The following is a 27181-nucleotide window of genomic DNA, read 5'->3' as shown; positions in this document are numbered from 1 at the left end:
CAGGGGGATGTGCCGGGCCTTTGGGTCAGACCCACCCGGGCTCTGCTTAATACGCTCTTCAAGCCCGTGAAGGGGAACTCTGGGTGTTTGTGAACTTGGAAGTGCTGAAAGGGCGCAGAGGCGGCTGAGGGGCAAATCCCTTCGCTTCCCGCGCTTTCTTCAGGCGGCCAGTCCGCTGCTTGCCTTGGCATCGCTGCGGGGAGGTGAGCAGGGAGGCGGCTCTGAGGCACCAGGCTCCGCCAGTGGGCGGTTTTTCTGGCGGCGAGCCGGGGTTGGAAATTGGAAGCAGCACTGCAGTGAACTATTTTTTTCCACGCTCCTCGCTCTGCCTTTTTTTTACAGACAGAAAGAAATGTTTGCATTGCTGAGAAGGAACCAGAGGAAAGGGGTGGATTGTGTGCGTTCGCGCGCGCGCGCTTTAACGCCAAGGTTTGAGGGGTGGGGGGCGCCAGAAGACTCCTCGTTCTCCTCAAAGGGGAAAAAGCAAGATATTAAGATGATTCTTGACAGGGGATCCTAAACCCGAGGAAGGCGGCCGGCCACCCTTCGCGTGCAGGGAAAGGGGCGGAGGAGCAGCAGCAGCAGCAGCAACCGAACCGGCCCCTTCGCCTGCCTCTGCTTCCCTCCTCGCCGCCCCGCCGTGTGACTCTCGGCAAAAGTCCTGCCTCAAACTCGCGCGGAAAGGGCAGGAACGGAGCTCGACGGCCAACCGGGAGAAAGCGCGCTTAGCCCGCCCCCAGACCCCCCCCCCGGCTGCAGGGGCGGGAGGGGAAAACCCGGGCTCCAATCCTAGCCTGCTCCACTCCCTCGGCCAGGAGAGGGGCGGAGGCGGCGGGGGGCTTCCTTCCCCGGGAAGGGACCGGGCTGCCTGCGGCCGCACTCGCATCCTCGCAAGGAGCAGCGGGAGCCGCGGGGACAGGCTCCTGCAGCCTCTTCTCCAACCCAGCAGCAGCAGCAGCAGCAGCAGCAACTCCTCCAGTCCCCTCCGTTCCCTCCCCTTCTCCTTCCTTCCACTCCTTGCCACCACCTCCGTTCCTCCCCTCCTCGCCTCCCTTCCACCTCCCCAGTCCCCGCGGGAGGGAAGGAGAGGGGAAAGCAAGCACGGCGTCGGCAGGAGATGTTGGAGCAGCAGCAGCAGCTGCCTTGATTGCCTTCCCCGGCAGCGGCGGAAGCAGGAGGCGGCGGTGGCGGCGGCTCTGCCCCCCTTTTTCCATCCTGCTCCCAGCTCCCAAGAAGGCGCCGCCGGGCAGCGTCGTCATCGGCAGCAGCGCTCGCCTCCCGGCTCCTCGCTTCTTTGCCCGGCTTTTTCTCGCTTGTGGTCCTGTAATCGGTTAGCTACAGGAGGAGGAGGAGGAGGAGGAAGAAGAAGAAGAGTGGCCGCCCGTGGCGACGGCCCCAGAGGCAGGAGCTGGGCTTGCAGGCAGCGGCAGCAACAAAGAAGCGCCGTCTCCACTTTCTCCCCGTTCTCCGCCGAGCTCTTGTTAGGGCCAGACATGGAAGATGGATCTTCTTCGGGCAGCTGTTTTAGGCGGTTTACCGAGTGTTTCCTGAGCGCAAGTAGGTGGCTTCGCGTTTTGTTCTCCGGCTGATTGCTTTTAAGGGCGAGGGCGAGGGGGTCTGGATGCGGGAGTGCCCCCCCCCGTATGTGTGTGTGTAAAAGAGACGGGGGGGGGTGCTTCCAGGGAAACTTGGTCTCAGGCGCCGCTCTTTTTAGAAATAAAGCACTGCTGCCCCTGCGATGCGAGGGTGGTACCTATCTATTGATGTGGAATGGGGTAACAAAAGGAGGAGGAACAATTGCTCGTCAGAAGATAGTGCGAGAAATAAATGGGTTCAAATTCCAGGAAGGTAGAGTGAGATCAAACCACCACCAGAAGCAGTGTGCTCACTGTAAATGGATTAGCGAGGGAGGACGCTTCCTACAGGAAAGTGAAATCTTCCTTCAAGAAAGTGAAATCGTCTTCCTTGGATACTTTCTGTTCAAGACTGCATAGCCCTCAGTTGAAGATGCTTTAAACATGGGATGTCCTGTTTCAGAGCAAGTTTGCTTATTAACGGTGTGGCAAGCAGTACAGTCTTTACTAGGGCGTGCTGAAAGCAGCACAATAGATTTCAGAATTTTTCTTGTTGGAAACATTACAAGAAGAAGGAAAGCACACCAGAGTACAAATGCCAGAGAGTAGTTGGTTACGGAAGGAATAATGAAAAAAGAAACAATCATTTGTTACTTTCTCTTGCATTCACTTTCCCCCTTTGTTCTCTGATTCACATTTCAGTAGAACTGAACACATTTGTGATGCGGTGGTAAATTATTTATTTTTTAAGCTATTTCCACAGTGTCCTTTGCCAAAAGTAGCCACAGGTCAGTTTACAAAAAATAACGTACTCTAAAACAATAAGCAAAAACATGATAGTAATTTGCATAATTACATGAATAGCATATTTAAAAACACCATAAGAATTGTTTAACCCATCAGCTACTAAAAAGGTGGGTTTTTACTTGGCACCTGAAAAAAACATCATAGTTGGGGTGAAATGCACCTCAGTGGGGTGGTCATTCCACAGATGTGGAGCCACCACTGAAAAGGCTCTTTCATGGGTCCCATCACGACACCTCTTTTAATGCAGGAACTTGAATGGCATGCAACCTGAAGTAGACAAATGACGTGGAATAGTCCTGTCAAGTGACCAAGATTTACTAGGACTTAGGACAGTCGTAGGTCTTGGAAGTTAACAAATGAAAAATGGATGAACATGGAATAATATTAACCTGCCACATACTAGCAGAGGCATATAAAAACAAAAATTGTGTTCTACCATAATAAATCTTCATTCTTGAGTAATCGGGGTAGTGTATAGTTTCTATTTCTATGGCAACCTGATTTAAAAGTATATTGGTAATTGTGGTGAAAACAGAATTAGGGGGTTGTCATCACTTCACATTAATACAGCACAGGTGCGTGATCTGTTGAATGATCTTCTCATTGTGAAGATGTTGATAGTTCATCTTCATTATTGGACCCATAACGTATCCCCCATTTATTTATAGTGACTAGATGGCTATTTAGATAGATCTCCCAAAGTTTATATGGAACACAACTTCCCTTACAAACTTCCCATTTTAATGTTTATTTATTTGTAATTGGGAAATCTGTACAAGTGTTCGCTGACCACTTTAGGGAAAATGTAAATGGGATTATTAGTTTGCTTCTGCCCTCTCAGGCTCTTTGAGTGTGAAACACACTGGAAGGGTTGCAAATAGTTGCATATTTTTTAAAAAAAGTTTTGGGGGAAAAAAGCATGACAGTAGAGCTCCCATAAAATGTGATGGGCAGTGGAGTGGGGACTTGTGATTAAAATCATAGGCAGTTTTGAGGGAAGAAGAGCACATGGTGTGACAAAATAGATGAATTAACAAGGTTGTGAAGCGTCCCAGATGCATTTGGCTGAAAAGCCACGAATGGCCACCACTTCTTGGTTTCCCACCTCCCTTCACCACCTTGGAAATCCTTTGCATGAGGGTTAAAAGGAATGAGTAACTTGAAATGAGTTTCAGGGCCATACTGGACTTTCAGGATTGGGTTATTCCGGATGCAAGTTTATGTGTGAATAACCCTTTCTCCCGTGTTTCCTTCAACTGCTTCTTAAAGCTATTTTCCTCCTATGAGAGGATTGGAAGTTACCCACCGCAGGAGAAAAACCTGTTAAAAAGGGGAAGAAGTTGGGAGAAATGTGAGTAAAGGAAAAATTTGGCCTCCCTGCTTCAGTCTCTCCTACCCCACAGCTTTGTAGGGATTCAGCACAATAACGTGCTGGGTCACAAGGCATTCTGGCTAATTTGAACCTTTCCTTTTTGCTTCCAAGTATTTGCTTACTTGTGGGAGTTGTGATAACTCTGCAACCATTGGTATATTTTCTACACTGTATCTACATTGTGTCTCTTACTACATTTCTTTTTTCTTTTTTAATGCTTCATGTAATAGCAGACGTTAACATTATAAATACATTCACTGTATTCAAATTAACTTCTTTATATAGAATTATGTTCCTTTAATTCTGTGCTTATAGGTTTATGTTAAATATGTAATAGATCACTTTAAATAGGTAAATAATATTTAAACCCTTTTACAAAATCTGTATAAGTAAAATAGATAATTGATTCTAGTCATTTATTAGCAGTGAAAAAGTGTAAAATAATTCCAACTTAAACATTTATTTCACTTTACCAACTGGGGAATCGTGTTCATTGTCCATCTTTTAACTTTACCAAATCTGAAAGTTGCTGAATCATTTTCTTTCGGTGAGAATTTTATCAGGTTGCCATTTCACAGCTGACAACATCTTGGTTGCTCTTAATAACTAAAGGAATATGATTTGGTTGAAATATCCCAATAATACTTGGATGGAATTTAATAGTACAGAATAACTTTTCACATTCTACATATCTCATCTCCGGTATACATGCATGTAATCAACACCTTCTTTTACATGTCCAACATCTGTTAACAGGATAGATTTTAGCTAAATGCTTCAAGTGTTAGGTACTAGCAACAAAACATCTTGAAATAATTTATTACAGTTTGTTTAGTTGCAGTTTGCCTCCCCTTATTCTAATACTAAGTCATTATGTAATATCTACCTGCGTACAAATAACAATAATACTTGTCATTCTTTAAATAACAAAATGCTGAATAATGTTGTGAGACTGGGGGATTTGGACAGGAGAAGATACATGGAACCAGAAATGTAGCTGGAGACTCTTTTAGCAGTTTTGTTAGGGAGATTTCTGGATTATATATGTTGATAATTCGCATTTTCCTTACATTCATATGTTTCCCCTGTGTCCCCACCAGCTAAATTTGTCTGTACATATGGGCAGCCTGATGTTTTCAAGTGGTATACAGAGGAAGAGGCAGATATTTGAGGTTTGGGCTCTGTAAGTACGTGGGTGGGTTGTCTGTTGGAGTGTTTAAGGTCTACCTCTATATGTGTCGCTGTTTACTTGCAGATAAACTCAAATGTTATAAAACACCACACACCTCAACTGACTTCCTTCCAAAATAGACTAAGTCAGGGTGAGGTCTGGGCCCCAGGAATGCACCACTGTCCAGAGAAGCGTGGAGATTGTAGCAATACATTTTAAGTTGAATAATTGTCTTCTGCCACTGTTGTTTTTGCATTGTTGGATGTGTTTTTCTGATTGTTTTATTTCATTTTAGATCGGTTGTGAACCCCATGAGCTCAGCTGTAGGGTGGGCTAGAAATGAAAGAAACAAATGTGTAGATGCAATTTTACCAGTGTATCCCTTTTCACATGCACACATCAAATAATTTGGTGCTTTTCATAAAAACTCAGCAGAATCTTGAGATACCTCTTTGAGATTATAGTTTTTTGTAATGTTGGAAACATCCCATTTCCTGATTTCTTCCTTTGAAAGACAGTCTGATTAAAGAGATCCCAACCTTCCCATTATATCCCTTGCTTGTATTTGAATAGATATCTTCCCTTAACCCGACCACTACCATGCCGCCCTGCTTTTGTATATTGAGTATAAGGTAAACATATCTTCCTTAGACATCACTAATTTGTTTTGGTAAAGTGGTGAGGGTTAGTTTAGTGCTCAAGATACATTACTTTCAGTGACAGAGCATGTGAAAATGAATGATGTAGCTATGCTCTTAAAATTGCAATATTTTAAGATGTTGTTGCACAGTTTTACTTCTGTTGTGCCACGCTGAGCAAACTATTGATGGTTGTCTTCCCAACAGTCACTGTTTTGAAAATGTCTCTTTTTCCTGTGGGCAGTGCATTCAGAACTGCTGATACTAGATGCTCTACAGACAGGGTTCTCACACAATGTTTAACCATAGTTTAATGCTATGTGGACAAGCTGCAGTGAGCCCAATTATTATTATTATTTACTTTATTTTATTTTATTAGATTTATATACTGCTCTTCATTATAAGATCTCAGGGTGATTCACAAAATAAAATACAGGATAAAAAGAAGTAAATAAGTAAATCCAAACAGTAAGACAATAACCCCCTTTCCCACAGACACATTTAAAAGGCTATAGCAGTGGTTTTCAACCAGTGTGACTTGGCACCCTTGGGTGCCTTGAATGATGGTCAGGGTGCCGTGGGCAACACTGGCCTCTATCCCTCTTTCCTGCCCTCCTCTGATGTCCTCTCGTGTCTCTGCCTCCAGAGGCTTGCACAGCTGTTTGTTGCAGCAACCCTGGCTACAAGCTCCACAGACGAATGATGCCTCTGGGGCTGGCCAGGTTGTGCTGGTTGCCAGGAGCTTAGGTGGCCTCAGAGTAAGCAAGCAGGCAGGCAACCAGTCCACCAGACCTTGCTGTTGGGAATGGATGGATAAGTGGTCAAGGAAGCTGTGGACTCAAAAAAGTTGAAAACCTCTGAGCTACAGAATATTAATAAGCCAGAGGCCTGTTTGTGCCTGGTGCCTAAAAAAAGAAGGCACCAAGCAAACCTTCGTGGGAAGAACATTCCACAAATGGGGAGGGGCACTAAAGAGAAGGTCCATTATCGTGTTGCCACCCTCTGGAACTCATGTGGAGGAGGTGCATGGAAAAGGGCCTCAGGTGATGAACACAGAGTCCAGGATGGGGAGAGGCAGGTATTGCGGTCCTGAATTTGACTTGTTAGCAACTAAGCATTGCTCATTAAACAACTTGCTTCTTGAGTTATTTTGCTGTTCAGGTGGTCTGTGTAAAATGCCCAGTTTCCATTCTTCTGCTGAAAATTAAATCTCTGAGTTATAACTTGCATAATATAAAGCACTGTTAAATTAAGGTAAATTTGACTGTATTTACAATAACATTAAAAGATTTCAAGCGAGTTCCATAAACATTTCTGTGTGATTGGCACATGCTCCTTTAAATGTTGTTAAAACAATAGAGTTAAATTTGACACGTAGAAGCCACTTCTTTACAAAACATTTATGGGAATCTCAGGAACTGGATTATTGTCAAGCAATGATTAACTGCACGGATGTTGAAGCACACTAATTTTCAAAAGATGGCTTCCCCCCAGGAATTAAATGCCGTTTAACTCTTCCCATATGATTTAATGATGATCTTGCTTTTTAAATAAGGTCGGCATTTACAACGACAGAAAGAGTGTTTCACTTGTTTTATTCATTTTTAATTTAGGGCATGTGCAGAAGAAGTCCACCCTGGTATTGACTCCATTCTATTTCAGTATTTCAAGGTGCTGCTGTTTTCTTATCTAGCAGTGCAAGCAGGGCTGTCCCTGGGGACTCTGGGGCCTAAGGCAAATCACGCTAGTCCTGCCTAGGTATTTGCCTGAGCACAGGTGGGCTTAAAACTGGTGGCAGGACAGGGGCATATGGGCGTGCAGCACTCCAAGGTCTACAGGATTCATTTTAGACCATCATGTGTTTCTAACTGAAACTTTGCCTTATCAGGTTTTTGGTTGCAAATAGATTTCTAAGCCTGTTCAGTTGAATCCACTTCGAAACCATTCCTTATAATCCATGCTAAACACAAGGTGGTCTCAAATGGAGCCCATATTCCTGGAGACAAGGGTAGGACCTGTGGGCACATCCATGCCCTGTTCACAGTTTTAAGCCCAACCATGTTCAGGACCCCCAAAGTGCAGGTCTGGGGTGGGGGGGGGTGGAGGCTGCTGATCCGACCCTTCCAACGGACGACTTCTAATGGCAAACTGTTCAGTTGCAGTGCCTGGCAGATTTTACCTTTGTATACTGACATATGAGAAAAAAGTGGTGCAGCATGTCGCTTAGATTCAATCTAGGGTTTGTCTGATTTCTGCTGATTCCTTGTTGCAACCTTTCAGGGGTCACAGGGAACTGCAACAGGACGGAGAAGGTTGGATGTCACCGTTCCACAAACCATACTCTGCTCATGATGCTTAAGATTCCGAGTAATAAAAAATAAAGACGTATCGGCAAATAACTTGCAAAGTATTTAGAGCAAATAATTGCACACAGATCATTTCATTTATTTATTAAAAAAATTACTTAAAGGGTGTCACTTTTTGGTACATGTTCAGAAAACTGTTTCTGTTTTATTAACAGTGACATAGTGCTTGTAATCCTCGTTTGTTTGGGGAAATATTCACTTTGACTTCCAGATGCTTCAAAGTTGTTCATGCATGTTATTAATACAAAAACAAAGACTACAGTTCTGTGCACAGAAATTTGTTCAAAATCCTATTGAAATGTTGGAATTGTGAATTTCCTGGTGTTTCAATCCCATGCACACTTACATGGGTGTAAGTCCCACTGATTTCAATGTGACTTCTGGAAAATATTGCATTAAACCAGGCTTAATAGGACTTTTAATGTATGCTGGATTGTAGATAAGGCATATAATCTGCTAATTATCCCTGCACGCACACTTTTCCTATTTCTTCCCCCCCTTCAAAACAGCATTTTTTCTTAGAATACTCTCCATACTTTTGTACATTGTGTACAAAACATTCTTATGTTTATTTCAAAATGCCAGTTTAAACAAATAAGTATAATTTAGACTTTTGTACTCCCTCTGCTGGTTGCTGAACTGTAAACAATCCAACTCAATCCTATTCTTATCTCCTACTTCTGATCCGCTTCTGGAATTGCATGATCCTTCAGAATGGTGTGGCTGCTGATGCTATTTGTGTTGATATCAGAGCAGAAATGTTTTTCCACTTGCACAAGTTGCTTTATGGATCCAATAGCTAGTGTAAAAACAGACCTCACTCACACCCACCCACACCCACCCATTTTGCTGAGAACCAAGCAAATTGTAGGAAGGAGTGACCACAAGCTTTTCTTCTGCCTCTGAGTTAATTCTTTCTCAAATAACTTTTCTTTCAAACTAGTTTTGTAAATCATTTCTGCAGGTGTTTCCTTTAGTATATTTACTCTGTTCTGTGCATTATTTAATGTTGGGTAATCAAATGTGGATTTGTTTAAACCACTAGACTGCTAAGGATTGCTGCTGATAAGGATTTCTTACTCCGTGCCAGATTCTGCCCGGGCCTTGAAACACTGTTTCTAGGTATAGTATCATTAAATCAGAAGAAGAAAAAACGGAGCTAGATTTCTTGTACAATTCAGCGCCTGCTATGCAGTTCTACTCAGAAATAAATCCCTTTGCATACTTACGTATAGGGTTGCAGCTTCAAAGTATTAACAAATTCAATGGTTCTTTAACAATTTGTTAAAATTGTTTTTCCTTGTTTGCTTATTTCCAGTGTATTTTTTCCTTTGGTAGGCAGTTTCATTCCTAAAATAAAGCTGCTAGAACTCTACCCATGGATACCAGTGTATTTTCTTCCATGGATGGGAATGCACCCTTTTAGCGGTGGAATTTTACCACAAAAATAGCTTGAGATGAAAGGGGTTGTTTTATTTATTCAGAAGTATGGATATTTCACCTTTCCTCCAAGGAGCTTCAGACAGTATATATTGCCTTCCCCCTTTTGTCCTCGTAGCAAAACTATGACGTAGGTTTTTCCCCCAATGTCACTATCCCCCAGCCAGAGCAACTCCCTCTGACTTCACCGTTGTGGTCAAATGAGCAGTGCTCCATTCCCTTTAATGAAAACTTACTGGTTTCAAAGGGACTTTGAGGAAGTCAGCTCCAAAGGATTCATTATAGTTTGCCATGCTGATTACAGTTGGATTATATTAATGGACTGATCTTCCACACAGTACACAAATTACTGAGGAATGTTGGCTGTTTCTGTTCATTCTTTCGTCTAATATTTTCCCGCTCAGAAAAGGAGGGTAAAACCCATCCTTTACTGTCACTGGCAAAAAATCTCTTTTTTGTGTGTGTGTGGGGGGGGGGGGCGCGTGCAAGGGAAACTTCAAATAAATACAGCTACTTCAGTTCTCCACCAGAAGTTTCTACTCACAACTTGACCAGTTGTGTTGAGATATTTAGAAGGCACTCTAGGATTGGTGTAATAGTACCTTGTTAGCACATGGCACTGTTATATCAAAGCACCAGTGTAAAACAAAGATAAGATAATTAATGAAACGCTGTCCTCTTAAACCAAATGCTGTTTTTTTTTTAAAAAAGGCCTTCCCTAATAATACAGTTACTGTACATTTCAGCTATATATTAAATGTTTATTCAGTGTACAAAATGGCAGATAGAAGGTACTTCCACATCACAGGACTTACATGCAGAAAAAAACCAAAGTTTTCACATACATGATGCACATGAAAAGACGCCACACAATATTCCAGCATGCCTGAGTATCAGAAACCCTCATAAAAAATTCAAATAGCAGGAATTGCCTTTGATCTGTAATGCAGAACAGCACTTGTGGAGATGTAATGCTATTAGTACTATTAACAAGGAGCTTTGACTGGAAGGTTGAAAAAGGGCCTTTCTAACAACAAGCTATTAGGCTGAACATGCAGTACTACCATAAGTAATCATAGTCTGACCTGCCCCACAGGATTGTTGTGAGGATCAAATTAGAAGGGGGAGAACCAGGTATCCCGTGCGTCCTTGAGTTTCAAGGAATAGAAATGTAAATGCTCAAGTGCATTAATATTGGCACTTGAGGGTTGGATGCAATTATTTGCTTGAACATGCCTTTTCCGTCTGCATATAGTGAGGGACAGGCATTCATTAACAGAAAAATAGAGCATGCAGCTGAGTGGGCTGTTACACATATAGGAAAATAGTAGCAAACCACAAAGTATAAAGAATGTACTCCAGGAAAGATGGAGACAATTTAACTAACTGAGAACAAAATATTAATTTTAAACCACTGATTTAAACTGAGTTTCCTGTTTTATGATTGTTGCATTTCTTGAGCAAAGAGTGCACACTACTTGGTTGCTGAAACAATTCAAATGTAGAGGGCTGTGCCCATTGCTGTGCAGGTGGAAGCCTGCAACTTTGGTGTACCACGCTCTAACCAACTGAGCTATCCATACATATACTGAACTGTAACAGAACTCAGGGACAGTAACTATCTGGCCATATAAAGGTGGTGGTTTGAGGTACCAACCTTGTCTTAAACGACCTCAGGTTTCTTTTTGTAAGACATGAGTAACATCTTAAGAGTTAAATGTTGTGAAGAAGACAAGGGAGTTTTCAGCTGCTTGCTGAAGGCAGCCGGGGTGGGGGTGGGGGAAAGCAAAACCCACCTAATGGCAGCAAAAAAGTAGAAGGAAGGATAGACAAACACCCACACTGGGGTGGGGGTGGACCGACTGGCCAACTCTCCCTTCTTCACCTACCACTCGGAAGCTCTGCCAGTAGTGGTCCTCTCTACTGATGTAATTCACTTCCACTTTGGCATTAAACCTTTTTCCCTGGCATGTATTTAAAGACCCCTTAAGAAAATGAGGGTGGACTCCTCATGGTCTTCTCTTCATATTTAATCACTGCAGTTCTTTCTGTAACCCCATCTCCAAATATAACAAAAATAGTTGGACCTTTTCCATTCTCGCCTGCCCTATTTAGCTGTGACCTGTTTGCCTCTAAAGTGGGTGATGGAGACCTATATTTTATAGCAAAATCAGCATGAGGGCAACTTAATTAATGCTTTCCTCTCCCTTACCCCCCTGTGACTTGTTGCTGCAGGAATGTCTCCTGGCTTAGTTCTTGAATTGTAAATGAAAGTGCTACAGGCAACAGGATACAAATTTATTTATTTTATTGTATTTATAACACACCTTTTTCTAAAGGAGCTCAAGGTGGCATACATGGCTCCCCCCCTCATTGAATCCTCACAACAGCCCTGTGAGATAGGTCAGGCTGAGAGGCAGTGACTGGCCCAAGGTCACCCAGTGAGCATCATGGCTGAATGGGGACTTGAACCCTGGTCTCCCAGATTCTGGTCTGAGACGCTAACCACTATAGCATATTGAGATAAGGCAGGGGAGTTCCCTTGCACACACATTTTAATTGTAAAAGTTAAACCACCCCACTTCGCTTTAGACATGAATGGGTCAGGCATATAAATAAACAAATGTGGCTCCCCTCATCAAGCTCTAGTTGGTTCCTAAATTAAAGCACTATAGGAGCTCTGGTTAAATTGGAACTTTGTTCTTCTTAGTGAAATATTTAGGCTTCAAGTTATGAGCACAGTATAAGGGACATAAAAGTTTCCTGCAATTTGTATCTAAATTGAGAATTGGTTTCTAACATGCTTTAGTGTCCACTTTTTAGATCCTGAAGAAAGCCTGAGAGGAAATTCATAGTTCTTCTTTGCCTGCCATTGAGAAAATTTTTGGGAAAAGGCACGAGTATCCTACGTACCACAAATTAACATAGTATGAAAATAAACAACTATAAAAAGAGGAGATAATGGTGTCCAATTTGGCATTCAAGAATGTTATGTTTGTGGTTAAGTGATAATGGCAATAAACACAGTAGAAAAAACCAAAACAAAGGTAATTAACATTCCATAGTACTAAAAGAGTCAATAGCTATAAGTCAGGCTTAATTTGCATTTCTCGCAACAATTATAAGCTTCTGCCAGTTGTAAACAGCCCCCCCCCATGCAATTGAAAGATGTAAGGAGCATGCTCAGTTTATTTATTTATTTGTAAATATAAAATAACTGTCCTTGAGCTGGAAACAAGCTATCAATTTGGGTTTCTCAAGCGGTGCTTCCTGCCTAGCTAGGGACAATGCTTATTTTACACTACGTGAGAAAGCAAGTTATTTGCACGTTTGAGTTTATGTGTTCAAACAAGTCAAAGCTTACATCTATAGCTAATTGTCAGCATCCATCTATCTCAGTTGACTATGGGAAATTGAGCCTTTGGGGGTAAAGTCAAACTGTTGAAGAGTTACAGTGCCTGTTGTGGTTGTAGAGATGGATTATAGGACAGACATGTGCAGGTGAGGCAGATGAAGGTGTCTGGTTTTGCTACTATGGGTGCACCATGGCATTTCTTCTCACTGCACTCCTCCCAGTGGTCATTCCTCCTCTGGTCACTGTTGTGGATACACAACCTGACTGTCTGTCTCCAGGCACTGTACTCATTTTCAGTGGATTTCTATACTGCTGGGTCAATGTTGTCAGACTTCATGTCACGTTTGTAAACATATTTGCAAAGCAGGGTTGGTCTGCCAACAGGTATGGTGCCTGAAGCCAGCTCCCTGTAGAGCATGTCCTTGGGGATCCTGCCATCTTCCATTCCGTGCACATGACCAAGACAGTGTAAACATTGCTGAGACAGAAGTGCAAACATGCTGGGAATGTGGGCTTGGGAAAGCACATCTTTGTTTGAGACTTGGTCCTGCCATGCGAGGCCTAAAATCTTCCTGACACAGCCCATATGGAAGGCATCGAGGGATCACGCCTGGCAGCTGTAAGTTGCCCTTGATTCACTTCCATAAAGCAGTGTGCTCAACATGCAAGCCTAGTGGACCTTCATCTTGGTATTGGTCATTAGCATCCCATTCTACCATACATCATATTCTGTATGGCTAGTAACATTCAGTAATTGGTTTTGTTGAAAACAAAATTGTAGATCAGTTCAGAGGGCAAAAGATCAGTTCAGAGGGCCGTGAGACTAGAAGCGCTAAAACTCCGAATTGGGAGTGATTCCTTAACCATTTACCCACAGACAGTGTGTTTGCAGCAATATTTATTGTAGAGTCAGACAGGCAATAGACCACAACAGGCTACCTTCTCTGGCTTCCACTATTTTGCAGTCATGCAAAAGTTCTGGGACCTTTGATCATGCTGTCTAACTTGGCAGAGGCTATAGTGAGGGGCCATAACTGTTAGGCTTGAATATTTCTGTATTGGCTGTTTTGTGTGTGTGTACATTTGGAGTCATTTTGTGTGGATGTTTATTTGTATAACTATTATTTTGTGGTAGTGGACTACTTAATGTGGGAATAGGTACAGTGGTACCTCGAGTTACATACGCTTCAGGTTACCGACTCCGCTAACCCAGAAATAGTGCTTGAGGTTAAGAACTTTGCTTCAGGATGAGAACAGAAATCATGCTCCGGCAGCGCAGCAGCAGCAGGAGGCCCCATTAGCTAAAGTGGTGCTTCAGGTTAAGAACAGTTTCAGGTTAAGTACGGACCTCCGGAACGAATTAAGTACTTAACCCGAGGTACCACTGTAGTCTTAAAAACTTTCTGGATTGATTTAGAGTGCTATAGTGTTGAGAGAAGATGAGTAATGACTTACTGCATTTAAAGTGATGTCATAGAGATGAAGGGGTGAGAGTTCCACGAGTCACTTTGTCAGTTGAAGGCATCTGCTGATCGTAACTTTATCTGTTATCTGTAATGCAGTGAGATCATAACTTCCTTTAGCCCAAAACTGTTTCTGGGCACTGTTTTGAGGTAGCATGAGAATATTAGATGTCTTGTGCTCTACTAAACTTTTGTAGCCCTGCCAGCATTGTTACTTTTCAGGGTGCTTGTTATGAGAAATATGGATGAATACTTTCAGAACCCAAGTGACGCATCATCTAGAAGAAATTCACCGAAAATACCAGACAACTTAGCAGCAACAGAGAGTAGAGCCAGCCTCAGAGCTAGAATTGAGAACTGTATTTCAGTGGCAGAGAAAAAAATTGGTGAGCATTTTTCAGCTGAAAGCGTGAATGTTCTCTTACAGGAGCAGCAAACTGCTTAGTGAAATAGTAGCTTATTCATTTATTTTAGTTAGTAAATGTATACAACATACCTGATTCTCTCCCAGTTCCATTTTTTGCGTTTCAACAACCCTATATTGTAGGTTATACTGAGAGATGGTGACTTAGTCAAGGTTACCTCATGAGATGGTTGAGTAGGGATTTCAGCCTGAGTAGTCCAACACTCTAACTTGTCTTGGTGCTTGTCTTTTAGTAGTTAATCCTTATTTAAGTGGTTGTTATGTAGGTTTTTAGACTTACATTTTTAAATCTTTGTAAATTGCTTTTAGACTTGCTTTGAAAAAGTGATGACTAAATTTAATAAATCAATACATAATAACTAAGCATAGTTCAGACATTGCACTCTTCTGTGGTATGTGAATTATAAGAAAAGTTGGCTGTGGTGAGTGAAGTCAATGAGATTTATTAAAAGCTGTTCATAGATAAATCCTAGTGCTAGTTTTTCACTTCAGTCCAAGATGGGAGGCTGCTGTTAAGGAAAACAAGGACAGAGCGCACAACTACTTGTCTGTTTATTTGGATTGCAGCCAATACAACGAATATATTTTGAATGCATAAACGTATCAATACAATGTTTATATATTACTATTACTGTTGTTTGTCGTTGTTATTACAGTGGTACCTCGGGTTACATACGCTTCAGGTTACAGACTCCACTAACCCAGAAATATTACCTCGGGTTAAGAACTTTGCTTCAGGATGAGAACAGGATGAGAACAGAAATCGCATGCCGTGGCAGCGGGAGGCCCCATTAGCTAAAGTGGTGCTTCAGGTTAAGAACAGTTTCAGGTTAAGAACAGACCTCCAGAACGAATTAAGTTCTTAACCCGAGGTACCACTGTATTGAGTTTATATGCTTCTCGTTCAGCCTGTTCTACACCTGTTTCATTGGATACTAATATTTGCTTCTGGGAGCAATTCAAGGTGCTGGTTTAAACCCTTTAAGCTTGAAATGGCCTGGGTTTATCAGTAACAATTTCTCCCTGTATGAGTTCACTTGGCTGTTAAGATCTAGTCAGATATCAAAGAGTGTGATATTGAAAGTAACCCCCCCCCCCCACCTTGCATTTTGTTGGAATAATCCCATTCCATGGACACCGTAAAGACACTCTGCTCACTTGAACCATAGTGAAGTAAGTGGGAGATGTACATTTGTACTGCTGGTAATAGGCAAATGGTAAAAGTAGGTGTAAAGTTTAGGGAGAACATTCTTCATCAACAGCTCTATGCACTTTAGATTTCCAGAGTGGTAATCATGGTAGTCTGTTGCAGGAAAAACAAGAATCCTGTGGCATTTTTAAGCCTTGAAATATATTATGGCATACTCTTTTATGGACTAGGGGTCACATCATCCATTCGTTTAGATTAGAATTAAGTCTAGTAATCCAATCCTTACCTCTTACTTATGTTGAATAGTATGTTTTTCTACAACACGCTTGGTGAATTTACTGAATGTGTTGTCATGTAGACACTACAGTTTTATTAAATTAAACAAAATCCTTTGGTATTAAAAGAAGAAGTCAGTATGGTGTTCTGCAATTACGCAATGGTTTTTGGTTCAGGAAATACTTTCCACACCAAACATTTTTTTGCTGTAGAAAATTTGACAAAAATTATTTTGCAATAGGACTTCATTGAATATGGTAACAAAACTTAGAATATGGAAACACAACATTGTCATGATAATTCAAGGACTTGCATAGGCATTTTACCCAGCTCTTCAGTGAAGCTTGAATAAAACAATTCTTTTCATGTGGTGTAAATTTGTGGCTAAGTGAACTCTGGTATTCTGATGAGCTGTGCTAAATTTAAAAAGAAATTTCATTTTTAGAGCACAGCCCTGCATCCTCACAATTTCTAACACATACATAGCATATAAAGGAAACTTCTTATTTAGCAGTGTATGAACATTTTCACTAAATTTGCAGTTAGGGTAGCTGCTGTACTGGGAGTGGATATACTTTTCTTTATTAAACAGAAAAGGCTTTTCTTTGTCATTGTACTTGGTACATATGAAATATAAAGCTGCATTAAAATATTAGTCTGTCTGAGCCAAGTACTACCTATTCTGATCGGCAGCTAAGACCTTGGGAATCACTGGGACTTTGTTGTTGCTGACAAAATAAAACTTCATGAGCGAATGGAATTTTAAGAACTTGCTATTTGAAACGTCATTCTCTATGGCGAAAGATCTGTACTTTACCTTTCTGACAGGCAGTGGCTATTCAAGGTCTTCAAGCCCTACAACTATAGATCTTTTTAACTGGAGATGCCACTGTTGGATCCAGGAATTTTGTGTTATGCAGAAGTTCAGTATTTGTGGTCCTCACCAATCCCCTCCCCTGCATTCTCTGGTTTACCTAGAGGGTTTGAGGAGAAGCAGAACCTTTTCTCTCAATTATGTGGTTTATATAGAAGGCAAAAGAGCAGCAGCAACAACAGTGGTAGCCTGCCCTATTTGGAAAGGACTCAAGCTGTTTTGTACCTGCTGAAAAACCGCTATGGAAATGAGACCACTGGGGTCAGAGTGTATATGATGCCTGCCGTTCTGCTTGCCAGGTGTTTGGGGGGGTACTCTCCTATGGCAAGCAGACTTGTGGATGCCTGATTTACATATGTAAACCCAGTGCTCTGTTGCTAAACTATGGCTCCTTGTCACTTTAAGTGGGGGCTAAAACTCATAATATTAGTGTGGCCCAGAATATTTACTAGTAGTATATATGCAAAAGTCATAACATAGGTTATAATTATAAGGAGGTATTTCCATTTAGAGTCAAACTCTAATAAGCATTCTTTTTGTCATTAACAGCATTTCTTTAAACATGCCTTGAAGCAAAGACTTCAACAAAATTTACTGAATTCATATTTTTTGTGTAGTTGTATTGGTCTCATAGAACCTGCAGTTGGGAAGGACACCCACCTTTTTTTGATGAACTAAAGTTACAAGTGCTGCGTTTGTGAACTTCTGAATTCCTTCATTCTTCAAGTGTAGGTTTTCAGAAGCAAAGCTAGACTTTTTAAAAGTGAAGCTATATGACAGATAATGTCAGCCACCTCCCACCAGTGGCTTCTGAGGGTTCTCCAGCTTTCTGGAGCAGATTAAAGGAGGGCACATGTAGCTGCAGGATGGAGACAAGGAAGGGTAAAGCCTTGTTGTGCAAGCAGAAGTCCTTTCAGTTTGTACACAGGTACCATTCACTTTCACTCATCATCTGTACATATTTAAATGGAAGTTAAAGAATTCCAATTGAAGTGAGTGAAATTACTTGGGAAGTAGAAGGTCTGCCTAGTTTGATTGCCAACAGATTCTGACAAAGCAAAATTCATGATAGATTTTGGGAACTTGCTCAGATGACATATCTATAGACATTTCAATGAAAGCTAAAAACAAGTTAATAATTTAGCAAATACTTCCATTGAAAAAAAATTGCAGCAACTTTTTTTTTTTTAAAGCAAGCTGTAGGTTGAAAAAACATTTCTGGAAGTAAATTGCTAATGTTTCCCTTCCATCTCTGTGACTCAGTGGTGCCTATCAGCATGTGTTCTAGGCTGAATATTGCTTCAGACCTTGATACAGTAGTTGGAGAAGGAACAATTCATACACTTCCATGCTGCCTATGGATTATTCCAGGGTTGCAAACTAAGCTGGCCCTTACATTAGAAACTGGCATGAGGCAGCCTATGAAGAAATTCCACTGAACAAGCTATTTGCTGCAGAAGACAGAACAGATAAAACGCATGCTATTTTTGGTGCTCAGAAGTAAATGCCAGACCTGACAGAGTATTCACAATGTATGTGAGTATTATTGAAATAATGAGGATGCTGTTTAACAGTCCACCTTGTATTCCACATCCCAGGGGTACATACTCTTGTTTCTTTATGAACAATCGATTCTGGAAACAGGGCTCCTCCTCTGCTTTGAACACTTTGTCCTTATGCAATTACTACAGGAGGGAGGTGAGAAGAGCTTAAACCAAAGAAGTTTATTCATAGTGCTACTTGATGCAGCACACTTAGCCTGCAAAAGCCTGGGAAGCCTTCAAGTCTTCACGTTTATTTAAATCACCTTATTCTCCTGCCCCTCCTTTTCTCCCTGTTCACGCTGCAGTAGTTGAAGTGCAAGGCTTTACAAGCTGATAAGAACCACATGGTCCATTGCCATAACTCAGGAGTCCCCACTGGGCCTTCTGACGCACACAGTCCTCCCCTGATGTCAAACAGCTGATAAGTAGCACCTTGGCTCTCTTCCCAAACATGTGCGCCAGAGAGGAAGAAAGGTTCTTTGTCTGAAAAAGGCAGCTCTGTTGAAGCATTTTTAAAAACATCTTATTGCTTTCCTTGAAACAGAGCCAGAATCCTGTCTGTTCAAACTATTTAGTATTATTCCTAAATTACTTGGCAAGCACGAATGTCCACCAGAAAAGTGTTTAAATCACCGTGTGCAATATTTACTTCATTGTGCTGTTGGAATCAGATACACAATGCAACATGCAGTGTTTGTAAAAAAGGAAGACTCAGCTAAATTCTGCATGGCTTAAGGAAATTGTTTGTAAGTTCTGAAGTTTGTCTTGCAAAATAGTCAGAGCTTTGATCTTCAGTTGCCCTAAAACATGAAAACATGTTCATGAAAAGCGTATTTGGTATAATGAATGCTCCTACTTGTGAAAGCAGTGTGTGTGTGTGTGTGTGTGTGTGTGTCTGTCTGTCTGTCTGTCTGTGAGAGAGGGGGGGCTATTTTCAGTCTCATTTACCTGGAGTCTCCAGCACCACTTCCTGCATGGTTCCAGAGCATGAGTAGGCAAACTAAGGACTGGGGGCTGGATCCAGCCCATTCTCCTTCTAAATCCAGCCTGTGGACGGTCTGGCAATCAGCATGTTTTTACATGAGTAGAATGTGCCCTTTTATTTAAAATGCATCTCTGGGTTATTTATGGGGCCTGTTGGGTGTTTTTACATGAGCAGAATGTGTTCTTTAATTTAAAATGCATCTCTGGGTTATTTGTGGGGCATAGTAATTCATTCATCCCCCCCAAAAAATATATAGTCCGGCCCCCCACAAGGTCTGAGGGACAGTGGACCAGCCCCCTGCTGAAAAAGTTTGCTGACCCCTGTTCCAGAATGTCCTCCAATCTTTTAGAGCAGGTTGTTCGGGAGTGGGGTGGGGGCAGGAGAAGTAAGTGAAAATTGCGCCTTTGACCAGTTGGAGCATTCCATGAGTGGACTTCTCCCCATAGAAGCTTAGGGTGCAAGTCCATATATTGTGCCAGAAAAGAGAGAGAGGGTACCAAATGCAAATGACTTCTTAGAATTTGCACATTATTTCAAAACATTACGTAGCCCATAGTTTGCAAATAGGTTTTTTTTGAAAATTTCACATACTCCAACTTTTTACTTAGTTGGAGTTCTTGCTGGCCCAAGCATGGCATAGTGATTAGAGTGTCAGACTAGGATCTGGGAGACCAGGGTTCAAATCCCCATTTGGCCACAAAGCTCACTGGGTGACTTTGGGCCAATCACTGCCTCTTAGGTTAACCTACCTCACAGGGTTGTTGTGCGGATCAAATGAGGAGGGAGGAACCATGTATGCCCCCTTGAGCTCCTTGGAGAAAAGTGTGGGATGTAAATACAATGATAAAAATAACAGTTTATGCTGCATTTCAATTTTGGTGGTTGTAAATAGATGTTTAAATACGTTCAGATATACTCCAAGAATGGCTGTATATATATTTCTTTAGAAATAATTTCTTTACTCAATATATCTCTGTTAAGAAAAAATAATAATGTTCCTAAATGTGCGTTAATTTTTTAAAGCTATTTGGACACTCATCATGCCTATATTTGGTTGTTACTGAAATGTATGTATATTGCAACAAATTATTACATAGTTACTACCTTGCCTTTTTTTTCTTCCCTTGAGACTATTTGTTTAATTATGCAACCCAAATAATTCTGTTTCAAACTTAAGACAGTTCTGCCTGTGTTATGCCTCTGGGTTGTTATGTAGGACAGTTTTGTGTTTTTCTATTTGAGTTTTTCAGATTTATCAGCTGACAGTGAAAAACAGTTTTCTATGACATGAGAACATGTTTGTTAATTTGTCAGACATTTAAGATTCAGCAACACAGAACAGTTCTTAAATTGTGTACTATAAGACTAAAAGAACCTCATTGGTTCTGACTGAGGTTCCATCTAGTGCAGCATTCGTTCTCTAACAGTCACCTACTAGGTTCTTCTTGGGTTCACAGCACCTGTAACTCTGCCTCTGGACTTGGAGGTTCTGTTTTGCTACCATTGCTAACAACTGTTGATAGATCTGTCCTCCAGTAATTTGTCATACAGTCATACCTTGGATCCTGAATGCCTTGGTACTCGGACGTTTTGGCTCCCAAACACCGCAAACCTGGAAGTGAGTGTTCTAGTTTGCGAACTTTCTTTGGAATCCGAATGTCCGACGGGGCTTCCATGGCTGTAACTTCATGTCCTTTTATAGAAGTAACTTTACTTCCCTCAATATTTCCCACTCTCAAATAGCTCTTCCAACATTTCTCATGTGAAATGGAAATTATGAAAACAGATGGATAATGAGCTATGTTTAAATGAGTGTTATTTTTGGTATAATTTTTACATTGCCATTACAAAGTACCTTGAGAACAGTGAATTATGGCTTACTGAAAGAAAGAAAAAAGATACTAGGTAAGACGTGCATAACAATTACTTAGAGAAGAATGGAGAAAATTATTGGATTCTTCTGGATAAATCAGCAACCCTTTCTCCCTTTGCTGCTGGGGAGACACCCAGTGGACCAGGCTTGGCAGTGAGGTGAGGCTACCCACGTGTCAATCACCTGATGCCACAGTGACATCAGGTGACCTCTTTTCGTCTTTGTAGTTTGAAATCAGACTGGGGATAAAGGCACAGTGCTTTGCAAGGCATGACATACAACTGGCCATTGGTGCTTGCAGAGCCTGGCGTGTGGCGCTTTGCAAGGCCTGAGGATCATATGATGTCAGGTGCAGGGCAGGTGGATGTGGCTTAGTCAATTCTGCCTTGTATGCCAAATGGAGAGGCTTGATGGGATTAATTGGGCCCGAGGGCTGGTCTCCACCCCTGTTTTAATGTGCATGGCTGTGGAAAGAAGCAAAATCAAAGGGCATAATGGATAGATGAAGCAGAGCCATGAGAGATCTAACAAGAATGTCATGTACGTTGGAGACAGATGTCACTTTAGGAAGTTAGTAGAAGAAAACAATATGAATAATGTTAAGCCTCTGTTTCTGACATGAAAATAGACTTGTACAGTCATACCTCAGGTTGAAGTTGCTTCAGGTTGAGCGTTTTCGGGTTGCACTCCACGGTGACCCAGAAGTAACGGAACATGTTACTTCCGGGTTTCGCTGCTCGCACATGCACAGACACTCAAAATAACGTCATGCCATGTGCAGAAGCGGCAGATCGTGAATCGTGCATGCGCAGATGTGGGTTGCATTCTGCTCTGGATGCAAATGGAGCTCCGGAACGGATCCCGTTCGCATCCAGAGGTACCACTGTATTCACAGCATGCTGAACTTCCTGCATTGTAGTCTATGGATTTAAAACCATTTAAGGAAGAGCTGCAGCACTGGAGGGAAACCTGCAGCTCATGGACCTAATTAGACCCATCAGAGGTTGGCCAGCCAGGCTGTTTAATAGCAATGATAACAATAATAACAGCAGCAGCAGCAACAACAACAACAACAAATTATTTGTATGCTGCCCATCTGCCTGGTTTCCCCCAGCCACTTTGGGTGGCTTCCAACAAATCAAAACATCAAACATTAAAAACTTTCCTGTACAATTGTTTACGGCAATTGATGCCCAACTTTTCCAGACCTGTTGTCATATATGGCATGAGTTATGGGAAGGCTCAAACTGTGACGCGAGACTTTAAGCCAGGCTTCTTCAACCTCGGCCCTCCAGATGTTTTTGAGACTACAATTCCCAGCATCCCTGACCACTGGTCCTGCTAGCTAGGGATCATGGGAGTTGTAGGCCAAAAACATTTGGAGGGCCGAGGTTGAGGAAGGCTGCTTCAAGCTGTGACTAAAAAGGAAAGAAGATTTAGGATGGATTGTTCCTGATTTTCTCTTTGAATTCAAGTCAGGGATACAAAAGAACACGTTTCCTTTGCAGGCACAGCTTGAATGGCGTGGATTGAACCCACAGCTGCCTGCAGGGAAAGCTTGTGAGGACTGCATGCAGCCCATATGTGCTCTGCAGGGAGTTCTGTGCTATGCATTATTACCACACAGTTTCAAGTGTAATGCACACTCATATGACCCTTGTGCAGAAAGCAGTTCTGGATCTAAAAAGCTGTTGACTTACACTCAGTACTCAGGTTAGGTAGGTGCAATTCACCTTCCCTCTCTCAATTGGAGATAAAAGCTGCCAACATAGATGGAGCTGATCTTGTATTGGCAAGGGGAGCCCCTTGTAAGTGCATGAGCAGGTACTGTGCACACCCTTCTCCGGGTCCATTTTTTATGTTATGTTAGAAATGCTGTGCAAGCTGTGTATCCTCCCTTTTTTTATGCTGTTCTAAGCAGTCATGATCTGCCAAAATCTAACATTAACATGAATGCTAGCCTGTATCAGTGAGAAAGGTGTCTGTGTGATATTTCAGCTATTATGTGAGGGAAGAGTGATAATACTGGTTTTATTTGAGTAATGGATGTCTTCACTGAAAGGTATTAGCTTTAAAATTTAATACTGTGGTACCTCCGGTTACATACGCTTCAGGTTACAGACTCCGCTAACCCAGAAATAGTACCTCAGGTTAAGAACTTTGCTTCAGGATGAGAACAGAAATCGTGCTCCAGCGGTGCGGCGGCAGCAGGAGGCCCCATTAGCTAAAGTGGTGCTTTAGGTTAAGAACAGTTTCAGGTTAAGAACAGACCTCCAGAACGAATTAAGTTCTTAACCCGAGGTACCACTGTACTGTGATATCTGGCATTACCCATACTCAGAGTTGAGCTACTAAAATGGATGAACTTAAGTAACATAAGCATATTGATTTCAGCAGGTGATTTCAGCAGGTCTACTTGGAGTTTTAAAATCACCCATAATTACTGATGCTATTCAGCTCTTAAGTGCCACATCTAGTGGATGCAGTGATGATTCCATACAAATATGGCCTAATTATGTTTGCAGCTGCGTAAATATAACTGAGGTTTCATGGTATTTGCCTCTTCTTGCCATATTTATGTGTCTTCCTCTTTCAGAGTTGCATGACCATCAGTAATTTAAAAACTTCAACAACCCATTAAAATATTCTGTAGTCCATAGCTGAACCATGATTTGAAAGTTTCTACTTATGTCCCCATCTCCTTAAATAATGAATTGAATTAGCATTCATATCTAGCTATTACATACCTAGGCTGCAGTCATTAGCTCAGGGGCGGCTAAACATTCTTTTGGCTCAAAGGCCACATTGAGGATTTGCCACCTCTCTGAGAACCACGTGCCAATCTGAGCCCAATTTATATGTGCACATGCACACTCAACCTCAGAGGGGACAGATGAACACGTACACACGTGCACATACACATACACACAGAGCCTGCACATATTGACATACACACAGAACCCCTTCTGCCTCTGGCACATCATCATCACCAAGTTTTTGAGATAGGAAACAGAAGGATGCTCTTCTGCTTCTTAGATCTAAGAATGGTGCTGCAGCAGAAGGAGGAGGGACTCTCTTGAAAAGGTAAGAAGCCCTGCTGTCAGACTGTTGAAGATCTCTCCAAAACAGTGTGAGGACAACAGTGCCACCTGTTGTTAAAAAAAACAAAACCCTTTTTCTGAAAATGCAGCCAAATTACTGAGAGGCTTTGTTTGCCATCCAGAATCACCTGCGGAATCAAATTCAGCCTGCAGACCATAGGTTAGCCACCCCTGATTTAGCTCATGTATGAAATCACTAAAGACAGCTGGACACTCTTGAATATAACTGATAGCATGTGGGATAATATCATTAATGTGGAATCTTTGTGTTGATGGAACAAGTTAGTTGGATACCATTCCTTGGACTGGCAGGCTTAATCTACTGCTGAGGGGCTCCTGTGCCTATATGTTTCATCAGCTCTGCCTTGCTTGAAAGTTTAGGGTGGTCAAGCAAGGGGGTTCTGGCATACAGGTTTTTGTACAGTGGCACCTCGGGTTAAGTACTTAATTCGTTCCGGAGGTCCGTTCTTAACCTGAAACTGTTCTTAACCTGAAGCACCACTTCAGCTAATGGGGCCTCCTGCTGCCGCCGTGCCACTGGAGCACGATTTCTGTTCTCATCCTGAAGCAAAGTTCTTAACCCGATGTCCTATTTCTGGGATAGCAGAGTCTGTAACCTGAAGCGTCTGTAACCCGAGGTACCACTGTATGTGCACCATCCTTGGAATGTAACTCCTCTGCAAGATGCAATCGTACTACATCAGAAGAAATGTAACATCCTTGATGTTCAGTGAGCCCCTTGTATTGGTAAAAAATCTTTGTAAATTTTGCTCATTAATGTAATGCTACGTTGGTTTTTGTTTTTTCCTGGAACGATTAACTTACAAAATATTTTAGTGAAGAATTTAATTAGTGATTTTTAAAGTAGGATTATTTTCCCTTTATCGTCTAGCGTGTTAAATAACTTTATTTTGTAACCTAAGTGTTCTATATGTTCCCACAGGGTGCATCAATTTAATGGCCTTGGGTTTCATTTTGCTCAGTTTATATGAGCTTAGCAAATGAGATGGCACTAGATCACATAAATAGGAGAGAACATTATGGTTTGAAACTGATTAAAACTGTATTTGGGATGCGAGGGTGGGAAATTAAAATAATTAATCTTGTGCTAACTGATTAAAAAGTCGGTAATGTCCACTGGCGGGAAATGGCGGAATGTCAAAACAGCAAAAATCTTAGATCATGAACTTTTTGAAATAACTAATGTTAATACAGTGGTACCTCGAGTTACAAATGCTTCAGGTTACAAATGCTTCAGGTTACAAACTCTGATAACCTGGAAGAGTTACCTCGAGTTGAGAACTTTGCCCCAAGATGAGAACGGAAATCGTGTGCCAGTGGCGCAGCGGCAGCAAGAGGCCCCATTAGCAAAAGCATGCCTCTAGTTAAGAACAGTTTCAGGTTAAGAACGGATCTCCGGAACGAATTAAGTTCGTAACTAGAGGTACCACTGTATTTTAGTGTTCTGTGTATGGATTGCTCATGGGCAAAGAGCAGTAAATGGTGTCTTTGAAAGTTTTTGTGGGCTAATATTTGGATATGCACAATTGAGCATGAAACTTTATTGCATGTGGTTTCCTGTCAATCTTCTTCAGTAACAGCAAACCAATGAATAGAGGGAGCTAATATATCTGATTTATAAATCTGAAATTGCTGTCAAATGAATTTAACAAGAAGTTCAAATGATAATTTTGTTGCAGTTGTGCTGAAGGAAGTCGCTGCTTTTCTTTAGTTTAAGCAGGGAACAATCCATAAAAACTTGAGGTCTGCTTCTCCTAATGCTTATGCAGAGTGATCATAATTAAGGCTGAACTTTGTAATTTAGCCCACAGATTACATGTAATAACAGTTATCACAGAAAAAAATATGTTGGTTTTGAAGGCTTAGATTATCATCTAACAGATGAAACATTTTCTTGGGAAGAAGTATCCATCTTCTTTCTAATCATGCCTCTTAATTAAAGGTTTCCCTTGCCTTGCTCTTATTTACTGTACTTCCTTATTTTCCTTTGAAAATAGTGGGAATGAAAGACTGAAAGCAGGTAAAAGGAAACATAACAAATGGGAAAAGCAGTTGTGAAATGGTATTGCCTTTTGGGTAGTAGATAAAAGATCTATATCAAGGTAGCATGTGACAAAGCATTATTTTTAAAAGGGGTTTTAAGACTATATGCTGCCCACCCTTCAGAACTTGAGGTCTCTTCAGTCCCTGAATACCCTGTCTTCTACAGGTAACTCACATCTTGGTTCCAGGGGTCCATGTTTGTATGCAAAAATGCATAAAGCCATGAACCCCTGGAACTGCCTCCTGTGCAATGTGCAGGACTGCCTATCTGGTTTTGGGAAGGTAGGGCTCTGCCAAGGTCCTAGAGTCCTCCTGTCTCCTTGCCCAAAGCCTAGTAGGTGCTTGCTCAGCTTTGGGAAAGAGAAGGGAGAAGTCTACGACCCTGCCAGAGCCCTTGCGCCTGATGCTCTGTTTACCTAGCTTTGGAAGGGCTGTGTGAGGCCTCTGAAATGCTGACAGAGCCCTTGCAGCATCTTCCGAAAGCTGGGTAAACCGTGATCACAACTTTGCGCATGTGGGATGGGGGAAATAGATAAACAGAGACTGGGTTTCCTCCCTCTCCATTTATTTATTTCCTCCACCAACCACGCAACGCTGCAATCATGTAAATAAAACAAGCGTAAGATGCGAGTTGCCTGTACTCCGCATGGGCAGTTGGAGAAGGTATAAGGCAGGCATAGGCAAACTCAGTCCTCCAGATGTTT

General features: G+C 41.8%; 1 protein-coding gene across 1 annotated transcript in view; it reads left to right on the top strand.

The window, feature by feature from the left end:
- The first annotated feature begins 1248 nt into the window (after nt 1-1248).
- The window catches only part of PDE10A (phosphodiesterase 10A), a 120095-nt gene continuing 94162 nt past the window's right edge, over nt 1249-27181 (top strand). Inside the window, exon 1 of the mRNA XM_081000765.1 lies at nt 1249-1557. Coding sequence (XP_080856891.1) covers nt 1494-1557 — 64 coding nt within the window. The 5' untranslated portion in view covers nt 1249-1493. The remainder of the gene's footprint in view (nt 1558-27181) is intronic.

This window comes from Podarcis pityusensis (assembly GCF_964106645.2).
Source record: "Podarcis pityusensis genome assembly, chromosome: 3".
Lineage (NCBI taxonomy): Eukaryota > Metazoa > Chordata > Lepidosauria > Squamata > Lacertidae > Podarcis > Podarcis pityusensis.
Note: the sequence above shows the minus strand (reverse complement) of the source record. Positions and strands in the feature narration are given on the sequence as shown.